At 39.9% G+C, this 16,152-nt stretch overlaps 2 protein-coding genes across 2 annotated transcripts; both read right to left on the bottom strand.

Annotated features, from left to right (window-relative positions):
* Positions 1–1,344: 1,344 nt before the first annotated feature.
* LOC130208164 (4-galactosyl-N-acetylglucosaminide 3-alpha-L-fucosyltransferase 9-like) lies at positions 1,345–4,091 on the bottom strand. Its single transcript, XM_056437169.1, has 2 exons — positions 3,744–4,091; positions 1,345–2,839 (listed from the first exon to the last, which is right to left on the bottom strand). The coding sequence occupies exon 2, from the start codon at positions 2,837–2,839 to the stop codon at positions 1,757–1,759; it is 1,083 nt and encodes a 360-aa protein (XP_056293144.1). The 5' UTR covers positions 3,744–4,091; the 3' UTR covers positions 1,345–1,756.
* Positions 4,092–11,373: 7,282 nt separating this feature from the next.
* Positions 11,374–15,714, bottom strand: LOC130208096 (4-galactosyl-N-acetylglucosaminide 3-alpha-L-fucosyltransferase 9-like). Its single transcript, XM_056437057.1, has 2 exons — positions 15,576–15,714; positions 11,374–12,744 (listed from the first exon to the last, which is right to left on the bottom strand). Exon 2 carries the CDS (start codon positions 12,742–12,744, stop codon positions 11,653–11,655), a length of 1,092 nt encoding a protein of 363 aa, XP_056293032.1. The 5' UTR covers positions 15,576–15,714; the 3' UTR covers positions 11,374–11,652.
* Between the last annotated feature and the right edge of the window lie 438 nt (positions 15,715–16,152).

Here is a 16,152-nt window from a genome sequence, read left to right as displayed (position 1 = left end):
CATGTCGCTAGCTACGGAAACGTTCTGAGTGGGCCGACACCTGACAAAATTATGATTATGATATTTGTATTTTTATTTCAGTTGGTGTTTGAGTTGTGTTTAAATGGCTCACTGATACTTGTAGCCCCAGTTGTCCTCTTTAATTTGATGTACAACATCAATATATTTGCTCATGTTTATTATAATATTATAGACAGTTTAGAACACAATATCAAAATTGCACCACAGGTGGTGCAATGGGGCTTAATTAAGTGCCCCAGACCACGTAAAGGTATGTTAGAAGGTGTGTCACAGTTCAGCTCCACACCCTCCTCACTCTACTTGTCAGTCAGTCTTCTTTCGAGCCTATAAAAAACCTGTGTTCTTTAAGAACGCTGAGGGTACTCTAACCCGTGATCTCTCACCCATCCTCAGTACTCCTCATCATCTCTCTCTGCGTCTCATACGCCTTACAACTCAACTTGTTTAAATTAACTGTTCTTTGTGACCTTTTGTAGGTCAGGTTTTTGTTCGAGGGATCACGCAGATTATGGAGTGGTATTGCATGGTGAGCTACAAATGGATTAAGAGAACCAAACCCCACTCCTTGCCACAAGTGGTGTGGTAGTATGAATTTATTTGCTCTGGATGCAAAATAATCTCCATGGACTGAATCTGTCTACTTTCTTTCCCCCTCCGACAACTGACTGCAAATTGTCTACACAACACCAACCAAGTTTCATTATTATTAGCATTATAAATATCTATTTTTGTGTTCATGCATTGATTTAGTTTTCTGAAATATAACACAATATAAACCATAATAGGATCTACATGCTACTTAGGCAGCTGCTGCTTAACCCCAACCAATGCAGGCAGTGGTGGTAGGCACCGAAATAGTTAATATACCAGTTCACTTAGAAAGGAATATAACATACAACTAAGAATATACAATTGCATTACATTGTATCATTTCCAAGTTTGTTTAAATGCAAGTGAGTATTATTTCACTGCAAACTGTACTCCCACCCCCCCTAACAAAAACAGGTGGAACATTTTGTCAATATACTTGCATGTCCCTTCAGAGCAGCTGGTGAGTGTGTAGATATTCTGCAGGACCCAAAATGAAGCTGCACAGGTTTGGCAAGTAGAACCACATATGTAAACTTTGTGGCTTTTCTCTCATCCCCTTGCTATCCCTTCAGATGTGACATTTGACTGACGCTCCACCTACTCTTTTGCATTCACAAATACTGTGTTGGATGTCACGGCCATCATTCACGCATTACAATCTCTTTAAAGTTCAGTATTTCATTGCAATGCACTTTTGAAAAATATGAGTAGAAACATTTAAAATTCCTCAAGAATTTTTATAGTGAATGTTTATTTGACAACTAAGGGGACGTACGATTTTGTTACCCCTTCTTGGTCTAGAGGGGATAAGTGGGGGAAACGAACACATGACAGTCAAAGAATACATGAAAAGATTAAAAGTAGGAGTAACTGGTTCAAATGAGATTTATTTGCACAACACTGACACGTAACACCCTCACCTATATAAGCTCAAACACAATGTTTGAAACGACATAGCACGTGATACACTGAAACTTCAACAGGTGTGGTATCATTTCTCTGTCGTGTCTTATCCAGAACCTGGATCTACATGTGCAACATCGTCAGCGAGAAAGCTGCATGCGCTTGTGTGTGATAGACTAAACTACACAATATACAAGAAAGTCAACAATATTTGCATGTGTGAGCCACTATCAAATGACACTCAATTCTGTTTCCTAAAGTACCACTCATAAAGGTCCTGAACTACATGGAAATCCTTGTCTCTTGATATGTGGTCACAGGCGAGGCAGATAGGATAAATGAATTCATTCTTGGTTGCCAGCAGATGAGGGGTGGCTGTGAAGAACTTCCTCCACTCAAAGTAACGTGCATACGCCTCGTCATTCATTTGCAGCAGAAAGTCTGCCATTGACTTTGCATCAGGAAAATCATTTACGTGAATGAAGGCGTCGGCAGGAAGGAACTGCTCGTAATTTTCTCTTGGCGGACCCAAAACTATAGGGACCGTCCCCGCCACCAGGGGCCCGTTAACCTTCTCTGTGATGTAGTCTCTGTGGTTCGAGTTCTCAAATGAGAGGTAAAACTTACAGCTCGCAATGGTTGAATAATATTCATCATAACTCAAAATGTGCCCTCCATAGGCTCCACCAAACATGTGGATCTTGACGTGTTTGGATAGTTCACGATAATATCGTTCTCTCACAGCTGTTCCAGTTCTAGGGTCTTTGTTACTGACAATCCAACACACGAGTTTGTCTTTCTTGGGCAGAACAATGTTCTCTTTCAGTTCTGTCTTTCTGATCGTGAGCTCATTCCTCACGGTGATGTCAGCATCTCTTCTGTAGCTCAGCGTTAAGTTGAACAGGTGGATCAGACCCGGATACCTCCCTGTGTTCGTCGGCGATTCCACATGGAACCAAATCCACTTCTGAAAAGCTGGACGGGGGTCCTGCGGCATTCTTTTTAAGTGCCAGTCTATATTTTTCTGGTAGAAAATGACTCCCTCTGCTTGACTGTAGAGGGATCTATCATCCGTCAGAAAACAGCTATCAATGTGGAAGTGTGTTGAGCAGATTTTGAAATCAAACTTTATATTGAGAGGCCAGAACCACACCAGGACTATGGGCTTTTCATGTGGATGGCTAGATACCTCTTGAGAAAATCTAGGGGGGCAAACAGGAGGTGGTGCCTCAAAATACAGAGTGAATGCCAGAATAGATCCAATGACGCCGATAGCGGCTGTATTTCTTAGGCACAATGTTTTCTTGGAAGCCGGTGTCGACATCTGTAGAATTAGAGAATGAAGCAAACAATTATATAACGACCTCAGGAGTTGCAGCAAATGGAGTCAAAGATCATCAGTTCAAAAGATTAACAACTGAGGAAAAACTAAGGGCATGTTGTTGCCAAGGTGAAGGTAAAAGCTTCATGCAGACTGATTTCATTTAGCATTCATAGCTAAACCAACAGAAATTAATGAGCGGAAACTAACACCTGTTGCTGGCTTTGCAGTAAATTCCCCACAACTCCCATTATGCAATTCAGCATGAAACGTCAAATCAATGCTGAACATTCTGTATTTTAAGTGGTGTCTCTGGGGCCTTATCATACAATACATTCTGACAATTATTTAGTTAAAGTTAAAGAGATCGTCTTCCTGTGGTTTCTTATTATTGGTTTATCGTACTTTGCAAAATGTTGTCAGATAGAAAACATATGATCAGCGTCTAAAATGGAGGTTTTGAACCTTTATTCAGCCAAGTAGGCCTGTCAACATAAACAATATACCAGAGAGCTCACACTTCTGAGATATAACATATAACATAGACAGCATGTCTCACTTTGGTCAGTCCTGTGTCCAAACCCACACATTCTGCAAATTTCTAGCATTATGACCTTTGTATATGATTTGCATTATCAGTGCAGAACAAGAAAACACACACACAGCTGTCAAAGAGGAACTTGATTAATTAATTCTTGGCGCACAACCTGGCCCTTAATAATTACCTCTTGGTTTTTAAATCACTTAATATTAGGTCAACAACAAAAATCAATGTAGAGACCTCTTTAGAGGAATAGAGGGACGTCAGAGGACATGGCTACAGAAGAGAAATGAAGGAGAGAAGAGTTAGAATGAAAAAGGAGGAGGAGATGAAGAAAGATTATGCAATCAATCGCTAGATTCTTACCGTGTGTTCTTGTCGGACAAAAAGAAGCTCAGGCTGGGCCAGTTGATAAAGTCTCAACTCCTGCTCCAACACTTTGTCTATGCTGTAGTTTACAGATATTGGTGTCTCAAAGATATTCGAAAATTTCACTGGAAAAGATCCGAGTTCAAAACAATAATGTTTATTATGTAAGCAAATAATCAAACTGAGATATTGTTGGAGCAACACTGTCTCATATAGTTTTTCCTTCCGAAGGCCAACGCTTGTCCTTTTTTAAGACTCCTCCTTTTGAGGTGGATACATTTTTGACTACTTGTGGTTCCACCCACTATTTATACTTGTCAAACAAGTATTTGAAACATCACATATGGTTAATATTTGCTCTTTACCTTTGTTAGATCACTTTATTTTTATAAAATATAATACAAAATAAAATCAATAATAATCAAGATGTGAGTGATGCTCTGTGCCACAGATTCACCCATCCCTGTATTTTGTTCTCTTGACTACCACAGTCTTGCCATTCTCTGGTACATAAACAAAAACTTAGAAAAGTTGAACGGCCTGTTCTGTGCAGTCAACCGTTGGGGAGGGAGCTCAGACTGGTTTTTCCATATTGTTTCCATCATGATCAGCTTCCTCCTTAGGAGCTCCTGTCCCAGCTCTTGTGAGGTAAAACAATTGACAGAGTACAGGTACCAACACTTTACAGCATGGACTGAAAAACAGGCATACTTTCTATATAAGTAGTCCCAGACAGGAGGACAGAGTGAAGGTACACAGGACTTACAATTTACAAACTCTTATATGTAAACCTTATGTAATATACATGTGGAGGGGGGGTGTACAGTGTGTGGTCAATGAAAATGTGTTTTGATATATGTTCTTCACAGAAAATTAGCCATGGCCAATGAGTCTGAGTTAAAAAAAAAAATTCAGCGTAATGTTTTTTTGGGGATAAAAAATGTAAGCGGGTCCCATAGACCCGACCAAACACCACACACGGGTTAAACACATTTTATAGTGCTCTCTTTACTGTGACAAATTTAACTCCAACAGTTTAAACTTCATACAGTAGGAGCACACACTCCACTTTGATATTGTTTCACCTTCTTACTCATAGCTGTAGCTAGCACTCCCTCCGCCAGCTCTTGAAACTGGTCAAACTCACCAAGCACATTGTGAGCATTGGTTCTCAACCTTTTTATCCCATAAAAGATTTATTTCATCCAGGTACCACCTGAACAGTGTAAATCATTTTGGTTTATCCGGCTTTGTATCTGGCCAGTATACGCCTGGCATTCCTTTGCTCAACTTTCCCCTCCTGACTCATAGCTTTAGCTAGCACTCCCTCTGCCAGCTCTCAATTCTGATTATGAAATTACACGTATATTTTATTGAATATTTAAAAATATAATTTTTTTAATGGATGGTAATATTAAATAACACGTTCCCCTTAAGTGCCCCAGACCACGTAAAGGTATGTTAGAAGGTGTGTCACAGGGTCACAGCTCCACACCCTCCTCACTCTACTTCTCAGTCAGTCAGTCTTCTTTAGAGCCCATAAAAAACCTGTGTTCTTTAAGAACGCTGAGGGTACTCTAACCCGTGATCTCTCACCCATGCTCAGTACTCCTCATCATCTCTCTCTGCGTCTCATACGCCTTACAACTCAACTTGTTTAAATTAACTGTTCTTTGTGACCTTTTGTAGGTCAGGTTTTTGTTCGAGGGATCACGCAGATTATGGAGTGGTATTGCATGGCGAGCTACAAATGGATTAAGAGAACCAAACCCCACTCCTTGCCACAAGTGGTGTGGTAGTATGAACTTATTTGCTCTGGATGCAAAATAAACTCCATGGACTGAATCTGTCTACTTTCTTTCCCCCTCTGACAACTGACTGCAAATTGTCTACACAACACCAACCAAGTTTCATTATAATTAGCATTATGAATATCTATTTGTATGTTTATGCATTGATTTAGTTTTCTGGAATATAACACAATATAAACCATATGATTAGAACTGTGTCTGGTTTGGTGTTTTTTTCACAACAATTGTGCTTCATAGACAAACCTGGTATACCTGGTCCATGATAAAATGATTCAAATAGAGCCACAGGGTATATATTCTAACTTCCTACCCTGGTAACTTTGATGCTCTTTTGAATATGATATAAATGTCTCCCTTTCTCTTCTCTGTCCCTCCTATTTTTCCACATTTGGTTGATATTTTCCAGTTCATACACTTGGCCTATATCTTACTGATCCTATTCTTCATTTCTATGTTTCCTTTCTTTAAAGCCCACTTTGCTAACTTGTCTCTCATTCCCACTACATGTGCTGCAACCCACAGGAATGTAACCCGGCCACCCTGATTGGTTATTTGTGTGACTTATTGAAGGATTTCATATGTGTCCTCAATAATGGCTAATTTATTATTTCTTGGGCTACTTTTATGAATGCAAGACTTGCAATCAACGATACGGTACTAATCTGAGTTCAGGCTGCTCGTCATCATCGGTCTCCACGTGTTCAGGGGGACCGGTGACGGTCTCCCCATCGCACCCAGCCTGACGCTGGTGTGCTCGACACGGTTCACGTAGTCACACACGGCGCATGCCTCCGCTGTCAAATTTAAATATGAGAGGCTATCGTAACCTGCTGACAGGGCGGAGTCACCAGAGAAGTTCACAACAATAGTTTTTTTCAATTTCAATCGGCTCAGGCACCAGAAAGAAGCATCGAAATGTGCGTTGCGTTTCGGTCCGGGTAATACCGGTTGTATTGGAACCGGTACCACATTGGCACCGGTTTCCGGTACCCAACCCTAGTCCTCATGTGCCACAGGTTGTCACAGGGTCAGACTCAGGTGCAGAGAAACAGGCGATACTCCAGGTTTAAAGCGAAACAAAAACACTTTACTTCAGGAAAGATAGAAGATACAAACTCTGGCTCAAAACCAATGACAAGAACACATTAGGAAACAACAACTCAAACAAAGACTGGGAATTGATCATCGAAACAGAGACACTATAGAGACAGATATAAAGACAACAAACCGACTGGCGACAAAGGAAAGACCGGCACAATATATAAGGGGGAAACAGGTGTACACATGAGACAATCAGTGAGACAGAGGAGTGGTTGAGGGCAGGTGAAGGGAATGAAACAATCAAGGAGACAGGAGTGGCTGAGGGCAGCCGAGAACCTGAATCCCCAATAATATCCCCACTCCACCACCTCATCAATTGCTTCTTGTACTTTTCTGACTGCATGTTCCATGTTCCTTCCTTTTTACCACAAAGACCCATCATCAACAAAGAGAGACCAACCTATACTAGTACTTTTGTGAATATCTCATTAATCATAATGATGAGTAGCGGGCTAATCAGATTACCTTAATTCATACCATTATCAACTAAGTATTGATTTGAAATTGAATTTTTCTTCCAAACAGACCTTTACCCAGTTATAAACTCTCCCACAAATTCCCAATGTGTGCGTTCACCATCTCTGCTAAAGTAGAAGGTTCATCAATTGTATCGTGTGTTTTCTCCTTGTCTAACACACATCTAGATGCTGATTCATTCTTCTATCCCTTATCCTTTCTGCTTCCAACAATTTATCTGACCCATGAATCTTCACAAATGCCTTGGCCATTATGCCTTTCCCCTACTTTTTCAGATGTCAAAACTAGGTATTCCGATTCCCTTCTTTCTCCTCCGATCCTTTTTATCATTCCCCATACCTCTCCCACCAGAGTAGTTATTCCTATTGTATTGCAAAAATGTCTCCAACCCATCTCTCTTAGCTTTTTATATTGAATCAAATGCTGCATGACTTGTCTGAATGCTTTGTTCCTTCTTTTAATAGTCTGACAGCACTCCTCTGTCCACCATTGAACACATTTCTTACTTATCCTATTTTTACTCCTGAGAATAGATCCATTGGCTGCCATAATAATTGCTGAAGTTATCTGCTTGTTTATGTCATCTATACCTCCAGACAATGATCACTGCCTACTGTTTTACTTATTCCAGCCAATGCAATTGGACACGAATGTGATATAAAATGCTGACTCTGTACATGTCTTTATGTTTGTCCTTGTTCCTCTACCATAATTCACAAACATCACATCTCTATAATCCATCAAATCTTGAATTACCCTTGCATTTTAATCTGTTTGCTGACCCCACAGCATTGTACTGTGAATATTGAAACCAGCACATACTACTTTATATCCATGTTGTCGTTGTATTTTTAGTATGCTATCCAAACATCCATGTATATAATGAAATGCTTGAATTCCTGGCCATTGTATATTTGTATACAGTATACTTCTGACATTCCATTGTAGTAGTATAACCATTATTAGTGCTAACAAACTCATGGTGCTTCCTGGCTTGACTGAGTAGTAAAGGTTCTCCCTCACCTCTTTCCATGGCAGTCCCTCTAACCATAAGTGGTTTACTGCTGCTTTGACAATCAGCTGGATTTTATAATTTGTTGACTTTACTTCTGCTGTGCTGTCAATCACTCCTGCAATGCATGTTACTAAATCCTTGTTGTCCACTTATATCTTGTCATTTACTTTTTGCAGCTCTTGATCCCCTTTTTTGCTTGAATCCTGGTAACATTGTTCCTTACTTGTGCTTCTCTGACATCTTCTGCATAAGTGAGTAAGTTGCCATCATTTAGGACCTTTGCATATAAACTCCCCTATTTTACTTGCCAGAACTGGAACACAAACAGACATATTTTCTTCATGTTCTCTTGAGCCTTTTCATGGAACCTTACTATGACAATAGTAACTCATCCTCATTCTCTTCTTCACTCACATGACAACAGTCCATTTCTGCCCGACTGCCGATGTCTAATCCATTCTAAGAGCAGTCGTGCTCAACTGGCTCCAAAGAAATTGCTCCTGCCGATTAGCATTTCCTCCTCCACGTCCCGCAGATGTCGCTGCCATCTCCAATCCTGTGCTGTGTGCTAGTTCGTCCCTGCGCATGCGTGTCACTCTCACAAGTCCTGAAAACCAACAGCCAGAGCTTATTTCTGAGAGTCTCCTGTAGCCCACTCCACCCCGTCACTCCCTCCTCAGTCTAACTCCCATAACCTGTTCACTCACCTGCCTCCGATCAAACAACAATGCTACTTCCACTAGCATACTTCACATATACTCCTTCACAATAAGATGGGTATAAAAGAACTCTGCTTCATTTAAAAACAACTGTTTTGATGATCACTAGAAACTGCCATTCTGACCACGCCTCCCAAAATCAATACATTTCATTTATACTTGCGTCATGCCATATGATAAGCATAACACATCTTAGTCAGTAGTACAGTTACATGAATAATACAATGATACTTATATAGTGATCATACTTTCAGTGACAGTGACTTTCTATATGTTTTGATAATACATTCTTCATAATATCTTTTATTGATGATTACAGCTTTCTTATGTATTAATATAAAAACATAGACTTTCTTATTTACATGTGCAAGTATATATAAAAACCATTAAAACTCTACAAATACTTTTAAAGACTATTTTCATGTTTTTGAATGATATTTTGTTCAATTATTAGGTTACGTTCTTACAGTTGTAGATGTATTAGTAGTAAAGCCTGTATATGAAACACTGAATTAGAACACAACTTCTGCTAATATTTGCAGTGCAAAACAAAACAGCAATATCTGAGCCTATAGAACACAGTTCCTGGGAATGTTTTTGAGATATTTTCAAAGCTGGATAAGATAGTCCCCCTGACTTTGATCTGTGCCTCTCCCTCCACATCACTCCTGGAGATACTCATCCTCTCTGGAAGTAAATAAAGGAAAGTTAGCACAGCTGGAGGATGGAGGCTGGCTCTGCACTTTGCTAAAGTTCCTCCACCTGCTCAAGTGCGCCTGTGTCGCCGGGCGCTGTCCAAGGTAGTTACGCACCGGAACAGAACAGCCTCTGCTCATGGTTAAATATATATATTTGTTTTGAAAACAAAATATCTTGATTTTACTCGCATTCATCATGTTATACATAATATGTTACACCTGATGATATAATACACCTACCGTAATTCAAATGTGTTGATGTTGTCATTTAAGTTTGTCTGATTTTTTAAAGTGAAATACTGTAGCTTCGGAGCTTTACTGCACATAAAACTAGTGTCTTTAAAAGGGTCAGTTCACTCAAAATTTCAAGTAAACATGATGTTTATACTTACCTCAGGTGTTTTATGAGGCGTTTCCAGGACTCTGTAAATGAGGCTAACTCGATATGTAATTCAGTTTAGATTTCACAACTAAAACTTAGTGAATAAAACATCACAGTCCTGTTCAACATGACACAGACTATGATGGTGCAGTTGTAGCCGGTTGCACAGACTATTTATAGATTTAGTGTAACAGGTTCGTGGCTGTCACAGGTAGGTATCTCCCCCCAAGCACTAAAGAATTAGCATTCACAGAGGATGTATTTGGTAAGATTCTTTATTCCAGCAGACTGTTCCTCTGCTCCCCGCTCTCTCGCTCCTCAGTCCCTACCGCTCCTTTATGGGGACAGATACACACACACACACACTCTGATTGGCTTCAACTGGGCTGATTACCAATTAGCCACCAGCTGAGGCCAATTAGACACCGTTCCCTGAACCAGTGGCGTCCCTAGGCTCTCACTAGAAAAACTCACTAGCACCCCCCCCCCTCCCCCCCAAAATCATGGACATATTTCATATTAAGTAAATACTAACAAAATGTATTGCGATGCATCTAAATAAACAAATGGAACGGATCACATGTATTGATTTTTCTCAAAATATAATTGAGTAAAACAGTAGGTTGCATTAAAACTACTCTGACAAGTTCAATTCAATCAAAACTGTTACTAGAGTAGGCTGTAAAACAGAGTAAATGTAAGCAGGTACTACAGCTGATAACCACATGTAGCATGTGAAGACAATTGGATTGTTATTGTGGTGAAAGAAACCCCAACAATATTACTCGCTGTTGAGTCTTTTTAAGCTGAAATGACAAATATTGTAAAACAGAATTTGTCTATTAAACCTGTATTGTTGCAAGAAGAGGCAAAGTTATACTGAGTCTCAAGGAGTCTGTCGAAGTGTGTACTCAAGAGAATAATTCACATGTAGGAGTTATATAGGGAGCGACCAGGATGGAGGCTGGATCGGAACATGATGCTTTCGGCCAGGGGTCAGGAACCTTTTTGATTGGGAGAGCCATAAAAGCCAAATATTTCTAAATATATTACATTGAGAGCCATATAGTATTTTTAACGTATAATAAATTAAATATGTCTTGCTTTTAATGCGACTTCTGGTGCTGCATCATGCTACTCAAAATTGTCTGGGAGCCATATGCCGTCACCGGAAGAGCCATAGGTTCCCGACCCCTGCTTTAGGCTGTGTCAGACAAAATGAATGAAAGGAGCTGCACAGCAGCTCAGGTCTGACAAGTAAAACCACATATTCTCTTTAACAATGTAGCTAGGCTGACAGAGTCACAGCTCTGTCACTCTGTCGGCCATATGTGTACAGATCGTAAAGCCCTTTGAAGCAAATTCATGATTTGTGATTTGGAGCTATACAAAATCAGTCCCGCATTAAAACATTTTAATACAATATAATCTTTAAACAATTTATTTTCATTATATTTGAGTATTTCTTAAATGTTGAAACATTTAAAATTCATATTTCTATAATTTTATATTTATTCTTTATTTGACAACAACTATGTTGAACAGTACAAAGATCCAAGTTGTTGACTTGAATCACTGACCACATATGAGCATTAATTAATTTTAAGAAGGTTGAAAGAGCTGTTTCTACCTCACATGGTCCTACCGGATCATCTACTTGCAATGCACAAACAACATTTATAGGAGGTTATCAAACGATGTTCTCAATTCTGTTCCCTAAAGTACCACTCATAAAGGTCCTGAACTACATGGAAATCCTTGTCTCTTGATATGTGGTCACAGGCGAGGCAGAAAGGATGAATGAATTCATTCTTGAGTGACAGCAGATGAGGGGTGGCTGTGAAGAACTTCTTCCACTCAAAGTAACGTCCATACGCCTCGTCATTCATGTCCAGCATGAAGTCTGCCAGTGACTTTGCATCAGGAAAATCATTTATGTGAATAAAGGCGTCGGCAGGAAGGAACTGCTCATAGTTTTCTCTTGGCGGACCCAAAACTACAGGGACCGTCCCCGCCACCAGGGGCCCGTTAACCTTCTCTGTGATGTAGTCTCTGTGGATCGAGTTCTCAAATGAGAGGTAAAACTTACAGTTAGCAATGGTTGAATAATATTCATCAGAACTCAAAATGTGCCCTCCATAGGCTCCACCAAACATGTGGATCTCGATGTGTTTGGATAGTTCACGATAATATCTTTCTCTCAGAGCTGTTCCAGTTCTAGGGTCTTTGTTACTGACAATCCAACACACTAGTTTGTCTTTCTTGAGCAGAACAATGTTCTCTTTCAGTTCTGTCTTTCTGATCGTGAGCTCATTCCTCACGGTGATGTCAGAATCTCTTCTGTAGCTCAGCGTTAAGTTGAACAGGTTGTCCAGATCCGGTGGCGTCGGTGTGTTCGTCGGCGATTCCACATGGAACCAAATCCACTTCTGAAAAGCTGGACGGGGGTCCTGCGGCATGTTTTGAAAATGCCATTTTATATCTTTGTGGAAGAAAATAACTCCCTCTGCTTTACTGTAGAGGGATCTATTATCCGTCAGAACACAGCTATCAATATTGAAGTAGGTTGAGCAGGCTTTGAAATCAAACGTGACACCAAAAGGCCACAACCATATCAGGACTATGGGCTTTTCATGTGGATGCTTGACCTGACGATATTCCTCTTGAGAAAATCTAGGGGGGCAAACAGGAGGTGGTGCCTTAAAATACAGAGAGAATAACAGAATAGATCCAATGAGGCCGATAGCGGCTGTATTTCTTAAGCACAATGTTTTCTTGGAAGCCGGTGTCGACATCTGTAGAATTAAAGAATGAAGCAAACAATTAGATAACTACCTCAGGAGTTGCAGCAAATGGTGTCAAAGATCATCAGTTCAAAAGATTAACAACTGAGGAAAAACTAACAGCATTAATGTTGTTGCCAAGGTGAAGGTAAAAGCTTCTGCAGACTGATTTCATTTAGCATTCATAGCTAAACCAACAGAATATAATGAGCGGAAACTGACACCTGTTGCTGGCTTTGCAGTAAATTCCCCACAACTCCCATTTTGCAATTCAGCATGAAACATCAAATCAATGCTGAACATTCTGTATCTTAAGTTGTGTCTCTGGGGCCTTATCATAAAATAAATTCTGACAATTATTTAGCATTTTAAAAAATCTTTTAAAGCTACCTGTAACCCTCTGATATATTGTTGTCTTGTTTTGATTAGCTCAGGTTAAGCAGCACATTTTATAGCCAATCGCGTTCCTTCCTGTTTTCATTCTGCCGGACGGTGGCTCAAAATACAGAGTGAATGCCAAAATAGAGCCAATGAGGCCGAAAGTAGTTATATTAAGTAAATACAAGGTGTTCTTGGAAGCCGGTGTCATCATCTGTGGAAGTAGAGAGTGAAGCACATAACTACTTCAGGAGTTTCAGGCACGTTCATCGTTATTTTAACCCAAACAGCGATCCTTACCTAAACCTAACTGTGGCAGTGGGGTGTGTTTAGGCTTGGCTGTCGAGTGGGTGGAGCGGGGGTGTGGTTCAGGGAAAATCGGTCCAGCTGATGACAATCTGTGTTTGTGTATCTGCGAGGCTTTCTCTTTAAAGGAGCTGGACGGACTGAAGACGAGAGAGCAGTGAGCAGAGACACAGGCTGTGTCTACTACGGTCTGCGTTCTGAGCGTTCTGAGCGTTTTGAATAAAACTCATGACCAAATATCCCTCTGGTTGCGCATTTCCTTGGTGCTTAGGGGGGGAACCTACTGGTGACGGCTACAATCCTGTCACACTAACAATGTACTTGTGTTACAAAAACCTAACTGTTTGTTTTCTGTGAAGACGATACTTTATTTAAAAATGACCGTATGCTTATAATGGCCGGAAACTGACACCTGTTGCTGGCTTTTTGGGGAAAATGCCCCACAACTCCCATTGTGCATTTCAGCATAAAACATCTACTCAATAGTGAACATTCTGTAATTCAAGTTTTGTCTCTGGAGGCTTATCAAACTATTCATTCTCACAATGTTTTAGTATTTTAAATAATCTTTTAAAGCAACCCCTATATTGTTGTCTTGATTTGATATCAGGTTAAGCAGTAAATTGTTGAGCCAATCCTGTGCTGCCGACACATGTAAATATCTGCGTCAGATAGGATTACCGTTGTCCTATTGTCGTTTACATTTCATTCTGCCGGACGGCAGGGTAAACGTGCCTGACATCCCAAGTCTCTTAATTGTATCCCGTTTCCCTCATTTGTGTCTTAGTTCCTCCCACCAGAGATGCTAATCACAGCTGGATCAGCTTCGGCTTTAACAGATGGAGAGACTTTTGACTGAGTTGTGTCTGAACATATGATCAGTGTAACGTAAATGTTTCCTGGTCCGAACTGTTTTTAGCTCACTTTACAATTAAACTCTGTGATTGTCTTATTTATGGGTTTTTTGCGTCTGAAAGTTTTGAAAATCTGATTCTGACTTTGTGATTAAATAACCCAGAATATGATTATAGTTTCTCTTTAACACTGGAATTAATTGATCAGACCCGACACAGGAATGATCATAGCCTTCTTATCTTGTGAACAATGAGGGTGTTGGCCTTTAAATCAGTGGCCATTGTGCCTTTCATTTATTGATCCACGTCATTATTAGCAAGCGATTAGGCAGAAGTTAAAGAGATTGTCTTCCTGTGGTTTATTATTATTGGTTTATCAGTACTTTGCAAAATGTTGTCAGAAAACATATGATCAGCATCTAAAATTAAAAGAAATTTATTCGATAAAAATTTAGGTTTTTAACCTTTTTTCAGCCAAGTAGCCCTGTCAACATTACATTACATTACATTACATGTCATTTAGCAGACGCTTTTATCCAAAGCGACTTACAATAAGTGCATTTCAACCTAGAGTACAAACTAAGAACAACAAGAATACAGGAAGTAACATTTCCTCAACATAGTCGAACTACAAAAGTACCATAAGTAAGTGCTATTTAAGTGCCACTGAAGTGCAAATCTGTGTTTTAATCCAGATATAGTCGGAAAAGGTGTGTTTTCAGTCTCCGGCGGAAGATGTAGAGACTTTCTGCTGTCCTGATGTCAGTGGGGAGCTCGTTCCACCACTGAGGAGGCAGGACAGCAAACAGTCTGGATTTCGAGTGGTTAGCTCGAGGTGCAGGAGGCACAAGACGATTGGCTGTTGCCGAGCGGAGTGAACGTGAAGAATATACCAGAAAGCTCACACTTCTGAGACATAACATAGACAGCATGTCTCTCACTTTGGTCAGTCCTGTGTCCAAACTAACACATTCTGCAAATGTCTAGCATTATGACCTTTGTATATGATTTGCATGATCCGTGCAGGACAAGAAAACACACACACACACACACACACACACACACGTCAAAGAGGAACTTGATTAATTCATTCTTGGCACACAACCTGGCTCTTAATAATGACCTTTTATATTTCAAATCACTTAATATTAAGTCAACAACAAAAAGCAATGTAGAGACCTCTGTAGAGGAATAGAAGGACGTCAGAGGACATGGGTACAGAAGAGAAATGAAGGAGAGAAGAGTTAGAATGAAAGAGGAGGAGGACATGAAGAGAGATTATGCAAACAATCCCCACATTCTTACCGTGTGTTCTTGTCGGACAAAAAGAAGCTCAGGCTGGGCCAGTTGATAAAGTCTCAACTCCTGCTCTAATACTTTGTCTATGCTGTAGTTTACAGATATTGATGTCTCAAAGATATCCGAAAAATTCACTGGAAAAGATCCGATTACAATACAATAATGTTTATTATTTAAGCAAAGCATAAAACCGAGGCATTGTTGGAGCAACACTGTCTCATATAGTTTTTCCTTCCGAAGGCCAACGCTTGTCCTTTTTTAAAAACTCTTCCTTTTGAGGTGGATACATTTTTGACTACTTGTGGTTCCACCCACTATTTATCCTTGTCAATCAAGTATTTAAAACATCATATATGGTGAATATTTGCTCTTTACCTTTCTTAGATCACTTTATTTTTATAAAATATAATACATAATAAAATTAATAATAATCAAGATGTGAGTGATGCTCTGTGCCACAGATTCACCCATCCCTGAATATTGTTCTCTTGACTACCACAGTCTTGTCATTCTCTGGTACATAAACAAAAACTTAGAAAAGTTGAACGGCCTGTTCTGTGCAGTCAAAAGTTGGGGAGGGAGC

Source organism: Pseudoliparis swirei, chromosome 1, assembly GCF_029220125.1.
Source record: "Pseudoliparis swirei isolate HS2019 ecotype Mariana Trench chromosome 1, NWPU_hadal_v1, whole genome shotgun sequence".
Classification (NCBI taxonomy): Eukaryota; Metazoa; Chordata; class Actinopteri; order Perciformes; family Liparidae; genus Pseudoliparis; species Pseudoliparis swirei.
This window is presented reverse-complemented; position numbering and strand designations above follow the sequence as displayed.

What these genes read in the sequence shown, in the direction of transcription:
- LOC130208164 (XM_056437169.1), bottom strand. Translation starts at nt 2,839, where the DNA reads ATGTCGACACCGGCTTCCAAGAAAACATTGTGCCTAAGAAATACAGCC.
- LOC130208096 (XM_056437057.1), bottom strand. Translation starts at nt 12,744, where the DNA reads ATGTCGACACCGGCTTCCAAGAAAACATTGTGCTTAAGAAATACAGCC.